This window comes from Pleurodeles waltl, chromosome 5, assembly GCF_031143425.1.
Source record: "Pleurodeles waltl isolate 20211129_DDA chromosome 5, aPleWal1.hap1.20221129, whole genome shotgun sequence".
NCBI classification, from domain to species: domain Eukaryota; kingdom Metazoa; phylum Chordata; class Amphibia; order Caudata; family Salamandridae; genus Pleurodeles; species Pleurodeles waltl.
The window spans coordinates 1735548976-1735574370 of record NC_090444.1 but is presented as its reverse complement, the minus strand read 5'-3'; the positions used below and the strand labels follow the sequence as shown (position 1 = coordinate 1735574370).

The 25395-nt window shown below is 42.9% G+C and overlaps 1 protein-coding gene across 1 annotated transcript in view; it reads left to right on the top strand.

Moving 5' to 3' along the window:
• Positions 1-332: 332 nt before the first annotated feature.
• Positions 333-25395, top strand: part of LOC138296724 (serotriflin-like) — a 150215-nt gene continuing 125152 nt past the window's right edge. Inside the window, exons 1-4 of the mRNA XM_069236125.1 lie at positions 333-411; positions 7132-7193; positions 7947-8066; positions 24166-24285. Of these exons, the coding sequence (XP_069092226.1) occupies positions 405-411; positions 7132-7193; positions 7947-8066; positions 24166-24285 (309 nt within the window). The 5' untranslated portion in view covers positions 333-404. The remainder of the gene's footprint in view (positions 412-7131; positions 7194-7946; positions 8067-24165; positions 24286-25395) is intronic.

Genomic DNA, 25395 nt, shown 5'->3' with positions numbered 1-25395 from the left:
GAGACAATTAAACTAGAAAAAGTATTACACCACATACTTCGTGTTATATAATCCTTGCCGGCCGTCAGATCCGGAGAACTGTAATTACTGGTGATTACGCATAGTACGGCGACGCTCACGAGTCACTGGTACAATGCACGTTTCATCAATAGCTGGACGGACACTCATAGAAAGGTGAACGGCTTTGCAAGTACGCATCATGAGTTTACTGTTATCTTTCTGTGGATCATTTTTATTCAGTGCTGATTAAGTGAACAGGAAGTCGCGCGTGATGTGTGAGTGAGTACGCAGGTGTGTGTGTGAGTGTATGTATATAAATGGAAGAACGCTTCCCTCTGCCACAGAGCACGGGTACATTTGTCTCCCTTGATCTCGCCAGGTATCTTCTTCAAACGTGGTTAACAATGAAAGGTAGGAGATTTTTTTGTTGCACAAATTCAATACGTTTGGTTTTGTTGTAGTTTTTAAATGCTATTTAAATCTATATTTTTTTTTTTTTGTCTAAACTAGAAAAATGTGTACCATAAAACTAGTATTACGTAATACATTGAAATTAAAAACTCATACTCTTTTAAAACAAATTCCATTATTATAGTGTGGTACCATTTGGGGTACCAAATATAAAACATACATTGGCAAAGCTAGTAGGTCTGGGTTTAAAGTGCTAATGTACGCAGAATTAGCATATTAGAAGAAGGCATACAGGAGGGAGTCAGCAGAAGCACACAGACACGTCCATAGTTGTACAGTGCGAGCACTTGAATGGAGGTGGAAGGATGCACCAAAACAGCCAATAACGTTCAGTGAGAGTTGAATACTCTGCTGAGTTGAGGTAAGAAGTGCGTGACAAAATCTCAAGGCAATTGTGGAAAGACGCTGGACAGAAAGTCACAGGCGGAGAGGGAGGCACCCAAGGTCTACTCTATGAATATTGCTAGCAATCGCGATTGACAGCTGCATTGTCAAACCCAGACGCGAGGGCCTAAATTGTAAAATGTTGTTGTACTGGGCATCATACTATTCGTAGGCTGCGCATTTTTGTTTTCAATCAACAAATGTGGTAGAATTTTGGTAAATTCAGTCACATGTGCTTTGTTTTTTATGAAGTTGATGCATGTTATGCAATGGACGCAGAAAGGAAAAGTGGTGTAACGAATCTTGAGTGGTCCCACTGCAAAGCATACAAAGCCCCCCTGCCACCCGCGACCCAGTCAGGTGCTCTCCGGCTAGGGGCCTGCTGCCTGTGCACAGTGTACTGTGCCGAAGGGGGTCCCTGAAACTTAGGGACCCCCTGCTGCGTGAGGTTTGCAGGGGCTATTGTTACATCAGTGAAAAGGGGAACATCTAAGATTGCGACTAAAGAGACTAAGGGCTGAATATTAATTGTGGTTATGTTTTATCATATGCAGGTGGTTATTTATTTGATTAAAGGAAAACTGTACGTGAGAATGCAAGTTACAGCCGAGGGCAAAGGTGTTGTTTAATCTATTGTATTTACTTTTGGTAAAGTTTGACAAACCACATTTGTTGTCCATGGAGGGTGCTTTACAGTGTTGGTTCAGAAAAAGAGGATAACCAATGGAATTGCTGATTCCTGTTAGTTTGTTCCAGCAGAAGCCAGGCATGGGGGGTGAGTTGGTTCTGATGGATTAGGTCATCCTCTTTGTGATGATGAATAAAACCTGGTGTTCAGGAGGGGCAGCATCATGATTCTTGTACACAGGTAACTGACATAGATCTTAGAAAACTGAAAAGATGACTGCTGGCAGAGTATGGGGGCAAGACATGGGATTTAGCTCTGCGTAGTCACAGGGGTTTTGTAACCTTGCATGTCAATAGTCAAGCTAATAGAAATGGGTTTCAGATTTTAGATCACTTAAGAATGTTGGTATCTAGTCTCAAGAGATATGTGGAGCTCTGTAAATATAGGTATCTACTCCTCATCAAATGTATCTGATTGGGCAGTTGGTCTGTAGGTTTGAGTTTGTTCTGGACTGCTGATATTAGCGTAATGCGATAAAACAGATATCACAGTATTCAGTCATGCAGTTTTGTGGACAAGCAACAATAGTTGAGGTGGATGATATGTCCCATTCAAGCCAGTAAGGATCTCAGAATAAGCACTGAAGTTGATTGTGCAGCACAGATGATGTTGGAGACCTGCGGGTTCTGTGGGTGTTCGAAGTAATGAAATTAATTTTCCAGTATTGCTTGTTAAACCATGAGTGTATACCTTGTGTTCAAATGTCACACAAGATATGTCCAAAGGTATTTATTTGGGTGGAAAGTACATATTATGTACTAAACCACTGAAGTTTTTAAATCAATTCAACCTTTGGAAAAACATTTTGACAGGTCTAAACTTCTTTTTAAATATTAACGTTACCCCTAAGTTGGCATGCTGCCCGTATTTAAAAGTGGGAAGTATAAAAATGTAATGTTACATGTGTTCTTATGGAACTCTGCCTACTCTGAAAAAACGAAACCAAATGGTTTCGGTATTTTTTTTATTTTGCAACTCGTTTTCTTTTAAGGAAAACGGGCTGCAAAATAAATAAAAAAACTGCTTTATTTAAAAAGCAGTCACAGACATGGAGGTCTGCTGTCTTCAGCAGGCCACCCACCATTCCTGTGAGTGCAGGGACTCGCTATGGGGTCGCAAAATGTGACCCACCTCATTAATATTAATATTAATATTCATATTAATATTAATATTAACCCATAGCGAATCGCAGACGGTGTCTGAAACACCGTTCTGCATCCGATATTGTGAATCAGAAATTGCGAGTTGCACGACTCGCAATTTCCAATTCGCAAAATCAGAACTACCTACATCTGGCCCTTAGTGTCCTGTTCCATGAGAAGAGGCTAACCAGACCTGTCCCCCTGAATATCATTGATGGGTTGCCTGGTGAAGGTCTTATGTACTCACTAGCTGGTTTATCTTCCCCCTTACTGCTGCATTACCATTACCCAAACCTTTGTGGATCAGTGGACACCGTTCTGCATCCGATATTGCGAATCAGAAATTGCGAGTCGCACTGACTCGCAATTTCTGATTCGCAAAATCAGAACTACCTACATCTGGCCCTTAGTGTCCTGTTCCATGAGAAGAGGCTAGCCAGACCTGTCCCCCTGAATATCATTGGTGGGTTGCCTGGTGAAGGTCTCATGTACTCACTAGCTGGTTTATCTTCCCCCTTACTGCTGCATTACCCATAACCCAAACCTTTGTGGATCAGAGGAAGCCTGTGGCTCGGGCACCTTACTTACTGTGCTGCCTGTTTGCTTGCTAGCCTCACCTCTTGCCTTTGGGGTACTCTGCTGGCCCCCACATTAGACTGCCCCAAAGCTGTCACTTCTTCTGTTCTTTGATTGTGAATTCCCTGTGGCTGGTGAGGTCGCACTGGTTGCCCACCTGTACTGACATTCCAATGGACCCATTCCATGCCAAAAAGATGGAAGGCCAGGTGGTGTTAACAGGTTCCCTGTGTTTGGCTATGGCCACCATGGCGCACAGGCAAATGGTGGTAAACTCTGTCCCCATGGCCCTTGGCCACCGTGCCATTATCCAGCATTGTGTTGCCCTGGCTGCCCCATTGCTCCCTCCACTGAGTTACCCTAGTGCTCTAAGGCCACTTGCACTGCTGCATTCAGTACTCCCTACTGCATATCATTATTAGCAGTCCCTCCTGATGTCACCCCAGAAGTACTCGGCTCAATGCCATCATTAGCCTGCCCCCTTTCCCTGAAAAGCTGCGCACTTCTGGCTTACCATTCTCTCCTGTCCTGACTCCAGTTTACTCAGCTACGGAACTCGTGGCCTCCCCTGGATTTGCTACTGGCACCATCTTCCCCCCATGGTCGCTGTCCTCTTCGGTGTCATAAGCCCTCTCCGAAATAGGCATTTGTATTGTGGGTCTCCTCCTGCAATGTGCCCGCACCTGCTGCTTCCTTGTAGACCTCTCAGCGGGGGCCACCATCCCAACTGCATGCCTCCTGCTTCGAGGACCTTGACTTTGGGGCCTACCAGCCCTCCTGCTGCCAGCTCCTGTCTGCTCCCTGGTATTATCCAGCTGGAAGGCTTCCAATACCTGCTTGTTGGCCTACTTCTTGCCTTGGCTTGCAACCAAGTTCTGGCTTCTATCCATCAGCTCCTGCAGGACTCTGGCCATCTCTGGTCCCTCATAGTTGTCCTGGTTCTCTGCGCTTCCCTTGCAATCCTCATCATTACTCCTATACCTGGCGGGCTTGCGATGCTCACTCCCAGAGGCCCAAGGACGTATGCCAACACTTCAGGATCCAGGCATCATGGCCTCCTGCTCAAGGCTGGTATTTACTGTTTGCTGGACTTCACTCCTAGTGTTGTTCCCAAGGGCTCACTACCCTGATCCGTATTACAAAGTGGTGAGTGACTTAACTCTGGCCGCAAAATGCCCACACCCTTCTGCTCAAAGTTTGTGTAGCTATACCAGGGCACTTGTTCCTCCAAAGTTGCCGGTCCTTTAAGCAAGAGGAGTTCCTGTAGCAATGCCTTTATGTTGTGGGCCCTTTAAGAGAGGGCTGGGACCAGTACTTCGGTGGGCAAAGGCCCGGCCAGTCACTTGCCCGTTTGCCTCCACATAGCAAGACACACTTCAGGAGCTCCAGCTTGGTAGGCCTTTATGAGGTGGTGAGTTGGAGGGAGGGCAACTTTCTTGACCCTCACATGAGCAACGCGCTCGTCTCACGCTGATGCCCCCCTTTTTCACACAGGCAGTGTGCTCTCATGCTGCTGCATACCTTTAAACTCCTCACAGAGGCAGTGCACTCTCGTCACGCTGCTGCACTCCTTTAAACTCCTCACACGGGCAGTGCACTCTCCTTACACTGCTGCCCACCTTTAGAACTCCTCACACTGGCAGTGCTCTCTCCTCATGCCACTGCCTGCTTGCACAGTTATGCAGAGGAAACCTACGTGGGCAGCTCGCTCTTCACCACATTGCTGCCTGACTTTAAAAGAAAAAACAGTCAGAGCATTCAGCTCTAAGCACATGCTCTTCTAACACAAGCTTGCTAGGGTTCTTCACAGGCAGCACGCTCCACTCAATGCCATTGAACAACTTTAAAGCCACAAAATCTGCACAGGTAGTGCGCTTCCCACATTCTGCTGCCCACTCACTTAGCCAATTTGTGAATTAGTACAGGCAGGATGCACCTCCACACGCAGCTGCCCACCACCAACAGATCCCAAATCCATGCAAAGCACCCAGCTACTGTCGCACTGATCGTGTAGCCTGCACTTGGTACGTTGATTCTCCTGCAGTCCTGATTTGCAGCATTCCCTCTAATGGTGGCAAATTCCAAATTCCAATGGCTAAGGCTCCTGCCTCTTTCTTTTTTTGGGGGTCCACCTGCCCCCATAAATTGGTTGCATCCTCAGGGGAGGCCCTGCCGATTGGTCCCTCCAAACACCTGCTAACTAATTGTCCCTCTGAGTTTTCACAGGCTTCAGTGCCTTCCAGCTTGTGGGTTCTGTCCCTGTTAGGGGTTTGATGCAGGCCTCTCAGTGGTTCGGCTGCACCTCCACAGCCCGCATGCTTACTGGGTGACAGGGCCGGCTTTAGTGCTGGTGGGGCCCCTTGTGACTTTTTTTGGCGCCCCAACCTAATGACCACCTCCTCAGATTCACTCACTATCACCCGGCAAATGTACCCCACATCTTTCCATAGCTCCTCTCACATATTTTCATTTGTTTTAAAGCGCTTGTAAAGGATGGCTTTACTAATTGACTCAGCTGTCCATATAGACTACAGACATATTCTTTGTAACAGGCATATTAACCCTCTACACTACATTATGGCGAGTCAAAGCTGCCGCTAGACAAAACTCCCATCTCTCTGTCCCTAGCAGAAACATTAATCTCTATAGGTATCTTGACATTTTAATTGCTTCCTTAAGGCTGGACGCACAAGGAACTTTGCAGCAGCTGCTTTTAAATCACAAGTTTTGTAAGTTCTGGCTAAACACAGCGCCCCCCGAGGTCAGTGCCCCCAATCCAGGTCAGTATCTGGTGCTGCCACACCGCTCGCACCGCCCTAAAGATGGCCCTGCTGGGTGATATCATGAACAGTTGCTCTAGCTTAGTCAGTGTATCAGTGTCTTTATATGTTTGCACTGTCTGAAAGGTAGGCATTTCACTCTGAATTTATCCTAGCTAGTGCATGATTTTTAGACAGCACTGCCGGAAACAGTAAGAAGCAACTATTGATGTACTGCCTGAAATTCAGACACTAATTCAGAGAAATGCTGAATTAAAGGTATGTGCTTGTACAGTGTAAACTGAAAAAAACACAAGAGCTCAGCTCTGTGGAAGTGCAACTGTACATAAGACCCCAAGAGTATAGATATATTCATAATATCCTAATAAACACCTTGTAAATTCACTGACTTTGATTTGTACCTTCAATGTTGGCGTTGTCCATGCACAGACACACGTGCACACATGTTTATGTTCTCCCCGGCAAATTCACACCAGCGAACGCACTTCTTCATTCTGTATAAATGATACTTTTTGTTTTAATTCCCATATAAGCATGCTGTGGTGTCGTGTGACACAATCTGTTTCGTGCTGCAGTGTACGCGTGATCCTTCAGGTAATTACAGACTCACAATAAATTGTTTAACACGGTCCTCAGATCGATGGGCGTTTTCTCATATTGCTGCTGCTCCGAGCCACCATAAAGACCATGCCCGTTGGCCACACCTTATTTATTTACACACTATCATGTGACCCTTGGGTCGCGACATAATGGCAAAACTCCGAGGGTTTGACACCGAACACCCCTCACTTCTCATTGCCAAATGGCAGTGCTCGTGGCTCCGTTCTGTCACGAGCCCGACACTACACATGCCACTTCAAGTTATAGAGGAAGAGTTCAATTAGTCAGGCAAAAAAAAAGATTGCAGTGTTTTCATACATCTGCCTGGGTGAGGCAGCATAGATATAGTCAACAACGGTTAATTATTTACTGGGCGAAGGCATGCTTTCTTAATGTTTATTTTGTATGGCCAAACTACAGATGCTATCTGTGGACATGCTCACATCTAAGTATGTTTTTGTTAATAAAACTAGTTTGTTTAATTTTTCAGATGCAAGTCCACTGCCGGTTGCCATGTATATGGCTTTGTTTCTGCATGTGTCCATGGTAGAGGTATGTATTCATTTTTTTACATTGAGGACGTTTGGACACACGTGATAGCTCTAGAAGTAAAACACATATATTCTACTGATGATTCAATGACCCAACATTTATAGCTTATGTTTACAGACAGAGTTTCTACGCTCAATATTCATTGCAGTTCTGTTGTACTCATTTAACTATTTAAGCCTCCACTTTTCTTGCACACCTTAGTGTCCCCCTAACACCACCATGTGTGCACCATATTTAATAAACTGCTCACCATGGCGGTACTCAGGGAACTAGTGTCAGATGTTTCGACGCTAGTTCAGAGCTTTGCAGGATTAGAGTAAAAATTGTTGACACTAATCCTGCAAAGCCCATTGAGGCCCATTGTAAACAATGGTGTGCCTCCTGTTAACGCCTGCTCTGAGCAGGTGTTAAAAGTGCCGAAAAAAATGACGCAAAGAAATCTCTTAGATTTTTTTGCACCACTTTTTCAGCCCCCCTAGTCGGGGAATGCCTCCTTTACATACATTATGCCTGGTACAGGCATAATGTAATGCAAAGGGTTACAAAATAGTACAATGCATGCATTCCTTTGTACGGAGTCAAGAAAGTCCAGTAAAACGTCTTTAGAATTAGGGACTAGTGGTTCTTTAAGATATCTGCAAATGATGATTGATGTGGGACCTGACAATGTGTTTTTGAAAGAGAAAACATCTTACTTAAGTATTCCGTATTCAACACATAGTGACATTCTTGTTGAACAAATGTTTTTCACAGTCAAATGCCATCCTGGGATCCTCAACGACAAAGGGTGTTGTTACACAACAAGCTGCTGTTTACACCACAAAACAAAATGATAATAAAGTGATAAAACCAACAATCAAAAGTCGAAGACTGGTAAGATGTGCTACTTTATTTTTTTACACCTAGAATGTATTACTTATTCTGCACCATTATGTTTTCCTCCTATTGTTGTAATGGATACATAAAAGGAATTCATTGTATTATGGATCAAGAATCAATAATACAATTTAAAGGTTCTAGCATCAAAATGCAGAGAAAATGGCTAAAGGGTAAACTATTTGTGACTGTATCAAAAACAAAGGTTGCTTTGTTGGGCCTATGGTAGAGAGGGAGAGAGCTACAGAGAGAGAGGGGAGAGAAAGCCAGATGTACAACCATTTCCTTTTGCCAATTAGCAAATTGCAAAGTTGTGCGACTCACAATTTGTGCAAAAGTAAATGTGCTAATGTGTCACAGACACATTTAGAGATTTCCAATGGGGTAGTGTTAGAAATGGGGTTTTTGGTTGGCAGTCAGGTTGCCCTCTATCCAAGCAAGAACCCTCACTGTAGGTCAGGGTAAGTCACACACAATCCAAAATCAGCCTGTGCTCACCCTCCGGTAGCTTGGCACGAGCAGTCAGGCTTAAGTTAGAAGGCAATGTGTAAAGCATTTGTGCAATAAATCATACAACACCATAGCATAACACCACAAAAATACACCACACAGTGTTTAGAAAAATATATAATATTTATCTGGGTATCTTCAGGTCAAAATGATCAAAGTTGCAATACGAATTTGTAAAGATATCACTGAAAAGTGATAGAAAGTGTCTTAAGTCTTTAGAAAGTAAACAAAGTCTCTTTCAAACACAAAGTACCTGGTTTCTGGTGGAAAATCTCCTCAGAGGGCCACAGGAGAAGAGGTGCGTGGAAAACTGGTGTGGGCGTTGATTTCTCCTCAGCACACACGGACTTGCGTCGTTATTTTCCACGCGGGGAGTCGGGCGTCGTTTCCCGGCGCGCGGACAGTCTCTTACTGTGGTTTGCGAGGAGTACCAGATGTCCCGGGTCTGTGCGTGGATTTTCCTGCTTGTTTTCCGGCTGCGCGTCGTTCTGCGGGGCTGCGCATCGAAGTTTCGATCTCACGGCAGGCGTCGCGTCGATTTCTCCTGCGGAGTCGGGCGGCGTTGTCCTTGCGAGGCCGTGCGTCAAAGTTTCGATCTCACGGCAGGCGTTGCGTCGATTTCTCCTGGGAAGTCGGGTGGCGTTGTCCTTGCGAGGCCGTGCGTCAAAGTTTCGGTCGTCCCGAAGACGTCGCGTCGATCAGCGTCGGTGTGCGGCGTTTTTCTTGCCGCGGAACAAGCTGTGCGTCGAAAAGTTCGGCGCACGGAGCGTCCAAGAGGAAGAGAGAAGTCTTTTTGGTCCTGAGACTTCAGGGAACAGGAGGCAAGCTCTATCCAAGCCCTTGGAGAGCACTTTTACAGCCAGACAAGAGTTCAGCAAGGCAGCAGGCCAACAGCAAGGCAGCAGTCCTTTGTAGAAAAGCAGACAGGTGAGTCCTTTGAGCAGCCAGGCAGTTCTTCTTGGCAGGATGTAGTTTCTGGTTCAGGTTTCTTCTCCAGCAAGTGTCTGATGAGGTAGGGCAGAGGCCCTGTTTTATACTAAGTTGTGCCTTTGATGTGGGGGTGACTTCAAAGAGTCTCTAAGAAATGCACAAGCCCCCTTTCAGTTCAATCCTGTCTGCCAGAGTCCCAGTAGGGGGTGTGGCAGTCCTTTGTGTGAGGGCAGGCCCTCCACCCTCCCAGCCCAGGAAGACCCATTCAAAATGCAGATGTATGCAAGTGAGGCTGAGTACCCTGTGTTTGGGGTGTGTCTGAGTGAATGCACAAGGAGCTGTCAACTAAACCTAGCCAGACGTGGATTGAAGGGCACAACAAGATTTTAGTGCAAAGAAATGCTCACTTTCTAAAAGTGGCATTTCTAGAATAGTAATATTAAATCCGACTTCACCAGTCAGCAGGATTTTATATTACCATTCTGGCCATACTAAATATGACCTTCCTGCTCCTTTCAGATCAGCAGCTGCCACTTCAACAATGTATGAGAGCAGCCCCAATGTTAGCCTATGAAGGGAGCAGGCCTCACAGTAGTGTAAAAATGAATTTAGGAGTTTTACACTACCAGGACATATAACCACACAAGTACATGTCCTGCCTTTTACCCACACAGCACCCTGCTCTAGGGGTTACCTAGGGCACACATTAGGGGTGACTTATGTATAGAAAAAGGGGAGTTCTAGGCTTGGCAAGTACCTTTAAATGCCAAGTCGAAGTGGCAGTGAAACTGCACACCCAGGCCTTGCAATGGCAGGCCTGAGACAAGGTTAAGGGGCTACTGAGGTGGGTGGCACAACCAGTGCTGCAGGCCCCCTAGTAGCATTTAATCTACCTGCCCTAGGCACATGTAGTGCACTCTACCAGGGACTTATAAGTAAATTAAAGAGTCAATCATGGATAAACCAATCAGTTGTACAATTTACACAGAGAGCATATGCACTTTAGCACTGGTTAGCAGTGGTAAAGTGTCCAGAGGTCAAAAGCCAACAACAACAGGTCAGAAAAAATAGGAGGAAGGAGGCAAAAAGTTTGGGGATGTCCCTGTCAAAAAGCCAGGTCCAACAGGTAGCAATTGATCTGCCTCATCAATATTCATGACGCCGGTCTCAATTTGCGATCCTTTGGTAATGGGTAGTAAAATAGAGATGGGGACCTGCTAGGAACAGCAGACCAACATGTCTGTTTTAAAATAAAGCAACTTTTTTTTTCAAATGCAGCCCGTTTTCCTTAAAGGAAAATGGGATGTGATTCAAAAAGAAAAAACAAAAAGTTTTTGTTTCATTTTTTAAGGGTAAACTGCCTGCTCTTAAAACATTTTTCCTCTACCATTCACAAAGGGGAAAGGGTCCCATGGGGACTCTTTCCCATTTGCAGCTGGCTTACCACTTACTTGAAGATGCGGCAAACTGCAATTGTTTTGTAACTGCATTCCAGTCACAAAACAATCATAGATACCCCTGAGCGTTGCTATTAGTAATGGACACCCTTGACATGCCCCTTCGTAATAGTGACTTGAAAACCCTATTTTGCAAGTTGGTAATAGGTTATTGACTTGCAAAGTAGGGTTTTACAGGGGAAAATGCATTTTACCGGTCACACATCTGACCCAGAGTGCCATTGTATTTGTGTTTGTGTGTACACATATTTTGAGTGTAAATTGTGTGCGCTTACAGGACATATAATAACAAATATTGCCCCTCAGAAGTGGGTGGATTTCCAGCAGAATATACAAAGAGCCCTATTCATAAAGGCATTTTGAGTGTGTAAAGTAGTATGTCTGTATTACTCTTTCATGTACACCTACATGCCCATGTGAAATGGCCTAAAACAACTAGAATGGGAATACTCAGATATTATTGATATAGAGTTAGTAAAAATGGAAAACAATCTGCCCTCTAAGTACTTATATGATGATTCATGAAGGCATTTAGAATAATGTAAAAGAGTACTGTTGTATTAACTCTTAATGTACATAAATGCATTTGAGTATGGCTCCATTATCTTCACCAGGTTACTAGACATTTTTTTCTGCTCAGTAGCATTTACTTGCAGAAATAAGTGTTACTATCATCTTTACCAGGCAAGCTCAAATAATGAAAATGATGACTACTCATTTAGGGTTTATAAGTGATTCAATTACAGTTGTATTTAAGAAAATGCTCCTAAATAGAGTAATAAATACACTGAAAGCAAAGATATATTGAGCATGCATTAATTATGTTTATGTTCAATGCACTCTTCAATTTGTCAATATCTGAGAAAATATTTAGTGATCCTGTAACAAAATGCAAATAGAGAGAAGCAACAAAGGGGCAGATTTACGAATATAGCTTGCAAAGCAGCACATAAATCAGTGTTGCTGTGCCGTGTTATGTGCATGATGGGAAGAGAACAGGGCAGCACCATCTCTTCACATGGTATAGTGCTGTTTCTCTCACTGAAATGGAACTCTTTAAGCCTGCCTTGCGTCATGTGTGTCATAGTGCAAGGGTGTGTTTATTATGTCTAGTACAGGTTTTGTACTGGAAGGACTGCTACTTTGCTGCGTTGTTACTATGCTGCCCTGCTTGCTGAGAAGGAAGAGTGGATCTGAACTCTGTTCATGCCAAAAACTTGCCACCCCCACCACCCGCCAACATGACGCTCCAGTGAACCAGGTTCTTCAGGCGACAGCAACCACCTGGGACTTCTGGCAAAGCAAAAGCTGCATTTGCGCTACAGCCTGTGGTGATCAGCAATCCAAACCTCCAGCAACGACCGTCTGCGGCACCTGACAAGACCCTCATTCTACAGTGATGACCATCTTTGATGCCTGGCCTGCTTTTTAGGCTACATTGATGACCATCTGTGATGCTCTTCCTGCTCCTCGCGGGCTCCTCCACTGCATACTGGACATTTTGCATCAGACTCTAAAAGATATCTTTTTCAGTGGGACAAACCTGGACCTTATATCCAACCATAGTTCCATCACAGTCGATCTGAACTTGTAACTATCACCCAGTCTTGCACAACCATAGCAGCTACTGATGCTTTTTGCTTTAGGCACTTTACTTACCTGAAATCTTTCAAATTGTATCTCTGCTTCTACTGATTGGATTTTTGTCATGTTGATTTCAACTAATCTCTTTAATGTTACTCTATTTTTCTAAATAGGTATGGGATTTTTCTTTTGTTGTGTTTTGACTTTATTACTCTTTGAAGTGTTGCATAAATAATTTTCAAATTACCTTTAAGTAATGCCTGACTGATTTTGTGCTATGCTACCAGAGGGTTAAGCACAGGTTAATTTGGGGTTTGCTGGTGCCTCATCCTAACAGAAATTGTTGATGATTGAGTAGGGTTTCACACCCTCAAACAGTAACCCAATTTCCAACAGCTAGCAACTAACACATCCTTGTCCATCTGTGCCATAAGAACAATAAAGTTGTCAACAACATGACTGACCAAAATCTAAACCATGAATCCCTGCTCATACAAGATGTGACTTCAAAACATTGGAATGAGTCAGGCCCAGCTCCTTAGGGTGGTGAGTTACTAAACAACTGAACTTCAAAAAGAAAGCCCTTAGAGTAGTAGAAAGTGGATGCCAGTACCCCACTCTAGCAAACCCTATTTGGAGAATGTGAGTACAAGAACCATATTTTTGAAGACAAAGCATCATACATTTTACTGGAGATTAACCTCTGCAGAAATCATACTAGAAAACCTTTAGGTGTTGTGAGACAGTCTACTAACCAAATGCCCTCACTAGTAACAATTGTGAAATTAACTGCAAAAATTCCACTGTCTTCCTTAAGCACAACATTTAAATGATTGAATTCTCTCCTAATCTGTTAAGAAGTAACTTCTGCTATCTTGGAATGGAATCGGAATTTAACAGCCATCCTGATAGAATTCGTATAAGGGCATTACAAATTCATAACTAAACTGAAACAATCCACCCAATTCTGACACCCGCACCAGCTAAAAACTACATACCACCTTTGCTCTTTTCTTGACCAAACTTATCAATGTCTGTCTATCCGAAAGCATCATCACTTACCATAAAAATAATCAAGGCCAGGTAAAGGTATATTGTTTAGCTACTTAAAACCATTACAAAATGGTAAAAATATGCAAACACTTTAAAAAATATTTGTGAAGTAACTGAGTCCTCATCAATGGATTATGCGCAATCTCCAATCATTTTGATATGAGCTTCATAGGAGCTTGTTTTTCAAATATAATGGGAGATTGCTGCTTAAGGCTTTGCTTGCTCCAGTGTGAGTAGAGCATCGCTTGATACCATTAGAGTCTATTGTCAGGCATTGGCTGTGCACTATCCTCCTGTGAGACGCAGAGTGAGTGGTGCTGTTTTGTTAAATGCTGCCTTTGCGTCACCAGTGATAGAAACTTCACTAAATCGCAGTTCAGCTGCAGGTTTCCAGATGCAAGACACGCCATCACTGCTTGTCTCCGTTTCTGAATGCCTTTTTCATTAAATATATTCCCAAGTAGGGCTTTTTGTTCTGGCACAAGATGGTTGCATGAGCAGAGGATATGGAGGAGATCTTCTGTGTCCTCACCAAACAGGCGGCAGATAGAGTTGGCTATGTCCCTTAACCAAGGAGCTGCATTTAAAGCAAGTGGTAAGAGCCCAAGACAATACTTTAAGAATTGCTCCTTTGTTCTTCTCGCAAAGCCCTGGCCTACATATGACTGTGGTGCCACAGACGTGTAGGTGTGCAAAGTCATCCATGCATGAGACCTCCGTGAGAAGATTGCTTTGTCCTCCAGTAGTGAGTGAAGCCTAATTGATTTCCCTGCTGCTTTCTTAAAGGCACTGTGTGGGATTAGGTCTTTCAAATATCAGTGAGCCCTGTCTTCTTAAGTGAATCGTCTAAGTGGGTTCTGAATGGGGAGGTGTTCTTGCGATCCAGCTCTTGCCACATATAGTAATTGAGGGTATCCAGGGTGGCAGCACGGCCTTTGCTCCAGACGTTTATATATGCACTGTGCCATGCCAAGGATTGATTCAGTAGGCCAAACTCCAGTCTCAATAGGGCGGGGGGGGGTGAAACTGGGAATGTTGAAGATCATCCAGTAAATTTTGCACACTGCTTGGTTTAAGGTGTCTGCATCTCTTCCTCTTTATACTTTGCTCCCGTATGTTATTGTGGGCAGGAGATTGGCTTTTAGCACTTTTAGGAGGGTGGTGTATGATGGCCCACTTAAGGTTTTTTTTAGTCTTTTTAAGGATAGCGCTATGGCTAGATTTTTTCCCAATAGGGGTTTTCGTTGATGCACAAAGTTCCCTGATTTATCAATGACGACTCCAAGATATTTGTACTTGTCTGTTTGAACAAGTCGTGTCTCAACCCAAAACCATGCTCTCGAAGGTCATCATCATGGAAAATGTCCCTATCCCGAAAAAGAACAAAACAGACTTAAAAAATTTCAGTCACTATCATCCACCATCAAATCTTCCCTTTCAGTCCAAGATTCTTGAAAGCTGTATCGAAACCCAATTAAAGAAATCATCAATAACAACAATCTACTTGACAATCTGCAATCAGGTTTTAGAATGGGCTGCAGGAACCAGATGTAAGGAAATGCCTCCTTGGCATGGTTACCCCCTAACATTTTGCCTTTGCTGATGCTAAGTTTTGATTGAAAGTGTGTTGGGACCCTGCTAGCCAGGCCCAAGTACCAGTGTTCTTTCCCTAAACTGTACCTTTGCTTCCACAGATGGCACAGCTCTGGCACTCAGCTAAGTCTCTTGTAACTGGTACCCCTGGTACCAAGGTCCCTGATGCCAGGGAAGGTCTCTAAGGGCTGCAGCATGTCTTATGCCACCCTGGGGACCCCTCACTCAGCACATGCACACTGCCTCACAGCTTGTGTGTGCTGGTGGGAAGAAAAAGACTAAGTCGACATGGCACTCCCCTCAGAGTGCCATGCCAACCTCACACTGCCTGTGGCATAGGTCAGTCACCCTTCTAGCAGGCCTTACAGCCCTAAGGCAGGGTGCACTATGCCACAGGTGAGGGCATATGTACATGAGCACTGTGCCCCTACAGTGTCTAAGCAAAACCTTAGACATTGTAAGTGCAGGGTAGCCATAAGAGTATATGGTCTGGGAGTTTGTCAAACACAAACTCCACAGTTCCATAATGGCTACACTGAAATCTGGGAAGTTTGGTATCAAACTTCTCAGCACAATAAATGCACACTGATGCCATCCACTGATGTGCAATTTATTGTAAAATACACCCAGAGGGCATCTTAGAGATGTCCCCTGAATACCAATCTGACTTCTAGTGTAGGCTGACCAGTTTCTGCCAGCCTGTCACAGACCAGACATGTTGCTGGCCACAAGGGGAGAGTGCCTTTGCCACTCTGTGGCCAGGAACAAAGCCTGTACGGGTGGAGGTGCTTCACACCTCCCCCTCCAGGAACTGTAACACCTGGCGGTGAGCCTCAAAGGCTCACCTCTTTTGTTACAGCGCCCCAGGGCATCCCAGCTAGTGGAGATGCCCTCCCCTCCGGCCACTGCCCCCCCTTTTGGCGGCAAGGCTGGAGGAGATAATTAGGAAAACAAGGAGGAGTCACCCACCAGCCAGGACAGCCTCTAAAGTGTCCTGAGCTGAGGTGACCCCTGCCTTTAGAAATCCTCCATCTTAGTTTTCGAGGATTCCCCCAAAAGGATTAGGGATGTGCCCCCCTCCCCACAGGAAGAGGCACAAAGAGGGTGTAGCCACCCTCCAGGAAAGTAGCCATTGGCTACTGCCTTCCCAGACCTAAACACACCCCTAAATTTAGTATTCAGGGCCTAAATTTAGTATTTAGCGGCACCCCAGATCCAAGGAAATCAGGTTCCTGCAACCTGAAGAAACAAGAAGGACTGCTGACCTACAAGCCTGCAGAGAAGACGGAAGACGACAACTGCTTTGACCACAGCCCTACCGACCTGTCTCCTGATTCGAAAACCTGCAACCAGCGACGCATCCGACAGGGACCAGCGACCTCTGAAGCCTCAGAGGACTGCCCTGGACTAGAGGACCAAGAAACTCCCGTGAGCAGCGGCTCTGCTCAAAACCAGCTACTTCTTTGCAGCAAAGAAGCAACTTCCAAAGACTTCACATTTCCTGCCGGAAGAGTGAGACTTCACACTCTGCACCCGACACCCCCAGCTCGAGATCCAGAGAACAAACACCACAGGGAGGACTCCCCGGTGACTGCGAGCCATTAAAGTAGCCTGAGACAACCCCCCCTGAGCCACCACAGCGACGCCTGCCGCAAGAATCCAGAGGCTCCCCCTGACCGCGACTGCCTGTAACAAGGGACCCGACGCCTGGAACCAGCACTGCACCTGCAGCCCCTAGGACCTGAAGGAACCGGACCTCAGCACAGGAGTGACCCCCAGGCAACCCTCTGCCTAGCCCAGGTGGTGGCTGTCCCAAGAAGCCACCCCCCCTGTGCCTGCCTGCACCGCTAGAGTGACCCCCGGGTCCCTCAATTGTTTCCTACCTGAAACCCGATGCCTGCTTTGGACACTGCACCCGGCTGCCCCTGTGCTGCTTAGGGTGTGCTTTGTGTGCCTACTTGTGTCCCCCCCAGTGCTCTACAAAACCCCCCTGGTCTGAACCCGAGGACGCAGGTACTTACCTGCTGGCAGACTGGAACCGTAACACCCCTGTTCTCCATAGGCACCTATGTGTTTTGGGCACCTCTTTGACCTTTGCACCTGACCGGCCCTGAGCTGCTGGTGTGGTAACTTTGGGGTTGCCTTGAACCCCCAATGGTGGGCTGCCAAAATATATTTTTCTATATAAAAACCTATTGGCTTGGAGTAAGTCTTTGAGTGTGTGTTCCTCACTTATTGCCTGTGTGTGTACAACAAATGCTTAACACTACCCTCTGATAAGCCTACTGCTCGACCACACTACCACAAAATAGAGCATTAGAATTATCTAATTTTGCCACTATCTTACCTCTAAGGGGAACCCTTGGACTCTGTGCACACTATTTCTTACTTGGAAATAGTACATCCAGAGCCAACTTCCTACACCAGGCAACTATACTTCAAATTGTTGATAATGCTCACTTTATTATGGGCAAATGTAACATCTACCTTTTCACCTTTTAAGATCTCTCTGCAGCACTTGACACATCAACCATTTCCATCTACTCAAGATTCTGGAAGAGGGGATGGGTGCAAGAGAGCTAGTGCTATATTGGTTGTCCTCTTACCTTGACAACCAGTAACACACCATAAAACTATTGAATGGCATCCCTCTCAAATGCCACCTGTGGATTGTCCTTAACAACTCTAACGTCTCTGATCACTCTTACAATGGACAGCACGTGGGAGCACTTATTAGTTTCTTCACATACAGACATTGAATTACTGGTTCTTATTTTAGACAGAATCCAATAATGGATGACTCACGCTTTAAATTAAGTCTGTTGAGAATGAAATTCTTACTGAATGCTCCTTTCCAACATCAATGCTCCTGTGCAATCTTGGTTAAATAGCATCAGCATTCCAAACTGCCTGTCCATCATCAAAGACTATGCTAAATGTTTAGGTGTCCAATTATACATGGAACTTATTCTTCTATCCCATATAATCTACTCAATAAAAGGAGCTCTACTACCAATTATACTCATGCATGGTACTAAACAAGTCATTCAACTGCTAGTTCTAGCCTGATTAGGCTGTGGCAACTCCTTGTTAACTCATAATCGTAATCTCAATTTAACTACCATGAAAACATGCTGCTGCTAGATTAATCTCTAGTTCAAGGAAGTATGACCATATTATACATATCTCAATATCCTTAAAATGGTTGTCAAAGCAAAAAGCACCCTGGAACTGGCCGGCATTATTCACAACTTAATGATAAATCTCTTCTCTCAAAGACCTCAACTACTTTTTTAAACATTTTGCCATTTCTTGGGGAAAATACCATCTTCAAAGGAGTGACACATTAGTACCTGAAGTCCCATGTCCTAAAAAAAAAAACTTTAAGCAGTCCTTCTCGGAAAGTGAGCACAAATTCTGGAACTCCTTCTCCCCCATCAATCAGAATGATCCCTCAAAATTAGGATTAAATTATTACTTTTTCAACAATACCTCTTTGCAGGACTGATTACCTGCCCTCTGTAACACGACTTTCTCTGTAGAACCATGACTACTGTAATGGACTATTCTTGTCCCATGAATTCCAATAACTAGCACTGAGAAGGTTTCATCATGCTTCGTGGCTACTTCATTTCAATTTGAAGTTGTTACTGAATATAGTTTTCATCACAAATGATGCTTTCTACCTAACCTGAATTTTTCCTGTCCTCCCACACCTATCGCACCAAAGAGGTGATGGCAATCAGTATTGGATGCTGATATAACCAGTTAACTTTGTTATACATCCAGCGCTGTCAGGTTTCAGCTACCTCCATGGCCTTGTTCAGAACACCAACCACCATTTTGATTTCAACATTAATACCCACTCATCATCAGTGTTACAAGCTAAACACAAAATTTTACTTCATGTGTTCTGATTTCACAATTTTTGAAGAAGGAATAAATGCTACTGCTGTGAAATATTGGAAAACAAGTGCATAATAATATTGTGAAATAATTAATTTTCTGTTAACGTAGGACACTGTCTGTTTTTTAGTGAACAATTTTATTTCCCCTACATGAGCATTACCTTTTAACACATTTCAATTAATCATTCAAAATCATTTGAATCAATTGCTTCTTATGCCCCAATTATTAGATGATCTTTTATGATGTATCCATCATATCTGTTATACATAAAGACCTATAAATGAAACAGATTATAAATGTGATTCTTCTTGACTAATGCTTAGTTACATGCAATTGTTGCAAGCAGCATGTAAATAATGTTTTCTTAGTTTCATAGATGTATATACATTTCTTCATCTATATTCAGGTCTATGGTTATTTTGTATCCAGTTCCAGTATAAATCTTGGCTCAAGTTGTCCCAGGACTCTTTCTTAGTCATCATCCCAGAGGGTGTGTGAGATGGACTCAATCACGCTGTTTTTTTGTAGTTTTTCATTAAATATTGTTGTCAGCAGTGCTTTGCGACTGCATAGTTAGAATCACACTTTTTTTATTGCACCTGTTTGCTATAATATACTTTTGTGAAGAGGCAGAATATTACTTCCTACATAGTTTTAGGACATGAGCATGTTAGCATTTGTACCATATGATCACTTTTACAATTGTAAGCTCCCTCAATGAGTTTCATCTTTTTTCGATTTCGACATGCCTTACATTTGCTATGTTTATTGAAGCTCGGTTTTGGAGTCAGCCATGTTTTGTGGTTGTTGGTTGCATCAATTGTGGTCTAAGAAATGCCCAAAGCAGTCAACTGAGTAATTCACTGCCTGTTGATCATTCTTTAGTAGGTGCAAATACTATGGAATATTTGTTGTATTGTTGAGTGTTGTTTGCTGTATGTAGTGATGAAATACTCACATTATTTACTTTTTTCTGCTTTCTGTCCCTAAAGAGAACTTTCTCCCTACTCAAACTCTCTGTTCTGTAACTCATTCTATTTAGTGTTGTGTCTGTGTACTCTTTGTACTTGAAACCTTAACTCTTTAGCATGGCTACTTGTGTCCTTTTAAAGGTCTTATTGATACTACAATTTCTCATTGCCCTTAACATTGTACCACACAGTATGGTATCCCTGAGTGCCTGTGAATGGAAACTACTCCTGCGTAGTAAGCTGTCCACCACTGGTATTCTGTAAATTGCAGTGGTGGTTAGTTTCATGTCTTCTACTCATACTTTGACATCTAGCAACTCTATTGTTCTTTTACCTATTGCACTGCAGGAGTATAGTTTATGTTGTTTTGATTTATGAATGTATGGAATTCTGTAGCTTTTACTTTAGGGCCTCTCCATATGAGAAATGCATAATCTATGAATCAGAGAAATAGAACAGTGTTACCCATTGTTCAATGTCCAGTCCAGTGATCAGCAGCTTCTCTCAGAAGCCTATATGCAAATTTGCACAGGTGGGGGTGAAGCGGGTGCCTGTTGCTGTTCCCAACTTTTGTTTGAATAGTGTTAAATATTAACACATTTTCACTTAATTTCAACTTTTGCATTAACATCTGTGTATGATGATAATATTTCAGGTGCCTAGATCTTAAGAAGTATTTGGCTGCTTTTACCTCATTTTCATTAACAATGCTGCTATATAATAAGGAAAAATCTAACATAATAAGTAAAAGTCATTTTCCATTTTCACAAGAAATACATATTTGCCTTAATAAATCTGTAGTGTTGTATATCTATTATGGAGTACTCTGACCATGCGGTTGCAGTGAAACATCAACATACTTTGAGGTAGATTCAAACAGATTATGCTGGGTAGATATGAGCAATCTTCCTACTGGGCTTACAGGATTATTGTGTATTTTTAGAATTAAATACAGGACTCTAACTCTAGGAGGCTCCTCTTTCCAAAAAATGTGCTCCTCATGACTGAGAATACATTTCTACCCCCAATCATTTAATTTTTAGGTAATCTGTTTTTGGTTATTTTTTTAATAGCATTCAATGCCATTCATTTGTCTGTAGGTCTCTTTAAAGTACATTTCTTTTGTTCACAATACAAAGATTCCTCCTTTGTTTGAGGGTTTCACAACACAGTTACTCATATTTTTTGTTTTTAACATTACATTCTTATAGTTCTTAGTTTTGATGGATTTACTATTAATTACCTTGCTCATGTTATTATTGAGTTTTGTCAGTTCATTAATGACACAAACAGAGAAAACATCAATTGCATCAAATGGCATTTTTGGAATAAATCTCAGTGTGAGTGTAAATGTACTTCCCAATTCATGTGTGACATATACATTAATCTAGAAAACTTACCAGGCAGTACTCAACTACTACCTGTCTTAGATTTTTTCACTTTCAATGCATGCACTTACATTTAAAGTCTGAAATTCTAAATTGTAAGCAAAGTTAGATATCAAAAATTTACAATTTGAATAGATTTACACAAGTACTCAGGAACATTTATGCATCTCTATATATTTTGAAATCTATGAAAATCAGCTGTGGAAGGCTAGGATGAGCAGACTACCATGTTGTAGTAAATTCACATTTTCTGCATGGTCAAGCCAGACGTTTCACCACTGTCTGAACCCTACCTTTTCTGGCATTGTTAGTCTGTGCACAGTGACACTTCTGTTCAATGCCACAGTATGTGTGCTATGACCTTAAAATAATATTGTTGACATTGGCACCAATAAATTGTTTTGTTTTTTTATTCCCGTGTTAGACCATTTTATATGACAAAGAAAATGTACCTTTGAGATGGGAGGTAAGGGTCATATGTTGGATGCAGTGTGTATTTACATCATCATATACATAGGAACAATACATCTCTACCAGGGGCATCACTGTTCTGTGAATGGGTTACTGTTCAAATGTGCCACAGTGGCACATGGCAGGAGTAGTGCCTTTGTCTTGCAAGAAAAGTCTATTTTAAAATATCCATAAGTCCCTTCTAAAGTGTACCTTAGAAGCCCACAGGCAGGATGATAACATAGCAAAAATAGGACACACGACATATAGGGTTATTGTGGTAGGTGTACTATGACTGTGAAATAGTAACCAAGAGCTATTTCACACTGTAGGCTTTTCTACATGTTTCCCTAAATGGGCCCAGATGGGATTAAGATGCCTAGATGCTACAAACAACAGCAGCTGAGATCTTATGTTGTTCTATGTCAGGTGGTGTAGCGTATGAATTAACAGTATGGTTGTACTATTGTATCTGTACTTTTGATTTATCTCCAATATATGTACCTGCAGACTTGGGAGCTGCAAATTAAATAAAGCACTAGATGACCTACTGAAATCTTGTGCCTTTTTAGTAGATTCTATCCAATGAACACATCAAACTTTGGACTGGAAACTGCTTCTCCATCACAGCGGGTTACACATATTCATTCTCTGGATATATTATGTTAATTCGATCATTTTAGTATACATTTTTCTAGGCAAGTCCTGGCTTATGTTTTCACAGGTGGTACTCAAGGTTACTTTTTTGCGAGGACCTGGATGAAAGTCATCAGCTCTTTGATCTTTCCCGTTTTCAGATGCAGCTTGCTCAAGGGATCTCTCAGATCCCACTTTAATGTCACTATGTATTTAATTCATGGATCTCATGGAATGTAGCTAGCTTAGATATATTATTTCAACACAAAATGGGCACATAGCCAATTTATCAGTTTTTACATGTAAAAATTTGAAAAACAAGTTCACTCATTAGAGTGAAAGATGGATAGTATTCTCTTGTACAAGCACAACCAGACAGGGTTTTCATTTTACCTGACATTTCCCTGGCAGGCTGAAGCCCTTGGAGGCAAGTTTTGAAATTCCGTGCCCACTCCTGGTCCATCTGTCACTTTCCCTGAAGCTCCAGGGAGGTAACTTCAGCGGGCACAAGGAGGCATCAAAAGGAAGAAGGGGGGTTAGAGAAAAGAATCAGGGAGGAAGAAGAGAGAGCAGAGAGAAGGATAGAATATGAATGGATGGAAAGTGAGAAATTGTGTGAGGAGACAAAGAGAAAGAATGGTTTGAGCATTTATGTCATGGCTTCTTTTGGTTTCCATGTCCAGTCGTGTTCGCACGAAAGGTGCAAAGTATGATTCTTTCATCCATATATTTTGAGGGTATTTCAGATATCCCACCCTCCTGAAAATTTAATCTGCAAGTCTTAAAATAGCTTAGGCAAACAGTGAGTTGAATGCCTCTCTCTAACATATCTGGTGATGTACAGAAGGCAAACACCAGCACGTTCACCTCAGTCTTTCATCGCTTGGAGGTGGATAAATTCCACCATTACATTGGTTGATGGCAGCATCTGTTAGTCAGAGGCCATAGAAAAAGCAATAAAAAATGTCCAGTGAAGCACCATATAAAAAACAAAGGGAGTCATTATGAGTCTTGTGGTTCAAGGACCACCAGACTTGCGGTGAAGGTCGGACCGCAACACTCCAGGTGGTCTGCCACATTACAAACCTGGTGGTTGGACCACCAGGGGACTGCCATCCCTGCCGGGAACATGGTTCTGATGGGCTGACAGCAGGCAGTGTTGTGCTCAGCCACAGAGGCGCTGAACTCAATGCCGCCATGCTGATCACAACCCCACTTACCACCAGCCTTTCCATGGCGGGGATCCCACTTTGAAAAAGCTGGTGGTAAGCAAGTGCTGGGGGACCCCAGCGCAGCACTGTTGGAATGCGCACTCTCTGATCCATTAAGGGAGCTGAGGATAATACCCTGAGGCCAATACCGCGGCACTGTTCCCTCTAGTCAGCCCCGAGGAAACATCATAGTACAATGTTCTTGTATTACCACGGAGGGGCGGAACACCACTGGCATGACTGTGGTGTCCTCCCTGTGGCTTTGACGGTCTCATGGTGGGACCACCAAAATTGTAATGAGGCCCAAAGTCATAATTAATGTTTATATTGTTATAGTGAGACAGATAGGCATCAATGTTTTGTAAATATACAAAAAAGTAATAAGCATATTTTTATTTTGGCAGAATGATGTGGTCTCACCTTCATCAATTTCACACAATGTTGTCATTGAAAGATCAGATGTTCATGTAGTAAGCTTGAATGGAAGACCAGCGACAATACCTGTGGAAAACATTTTGAAAATGGTGAGTATGTTGCCTTTTGAAATTATGTTTGTAAGTTTGAAAGTGGCACCTACATCATATTTTTAAGATTTAAGGAATAATTTGAATTCAATGATTATTTATGTTTGCACCAACATATCTCATAAAGTAAGCTTTTGATGATGATAGGCAAACTATGTCATGTTTAGGCAGTGATTTCTCAAAATGGGTTATCTAATATCTCCATCTACCACCAGGTAGACTAGACCAGGGTTCTGAAAAGTCGGTACTGGAGAGGAGGGTCCATGCCAGACTTTTAACATATCCACATTTAGAAAAATGTAGATTTCTGAAACATCTTTTTTCTAAATGTAGATATGCTAAAAACCTGACATGGACCCGGCTCTCCAGGACCGACTTTGCAGAACCCTGGTCTAGACCAGTGGTTCTAACCTTTTGACTGATGTGGAACCTCAATCAATACTGGGAGATGGGAACCCTTGGATTAGCAATTTCTATGATTTGAACTACAAAACAGTGCACAAAAATGCAGAAGTATAAATCAACCATCTATACTAATTATTAATTATTTATTAAATTCACAACTAAAAAATATGCAAACATAAAAATTTGGGACATTTCTTAATGTACTTTTATTTCTAAAAGACAAGGGATATGCTAGAATCTAAAGTATCACTTTACCTTATTTGCTCCCAATGCATGCTCTATTTTTGTAGGCCCATACAATTGAGCCGACCAATCGTCCACACTAGATTCTGTTTGCTATACATGCACTGCTCCCAATAATAAAGATAAGGAGACCAAGTTAATGTTTAGCTCTCAAATTCAAATTCATTTGCGTTTACAGGGCATTTTAAAGTTTCCAAATCCATTTTTTATGTTTTTATACTTAATTAATCCAATATTATTGTTTTATTTTCCAAACAGTCGCAGCACCCCCTGAGTAGGCTTCGTAGACTGCCAAGTCTTCTTGGTTTTGATGTTTAGATCATCTGGTCTAGACTGCCCATTACATATCCTCTGTTGTCCTGTTCCTCTCCTCATCATTCCTCAACACTCATTGATTAGAAACCATTTGCATGAGGGTAGCTGTCATGAGCAGCTACCATTAACGAATTGGCATTTCACAGC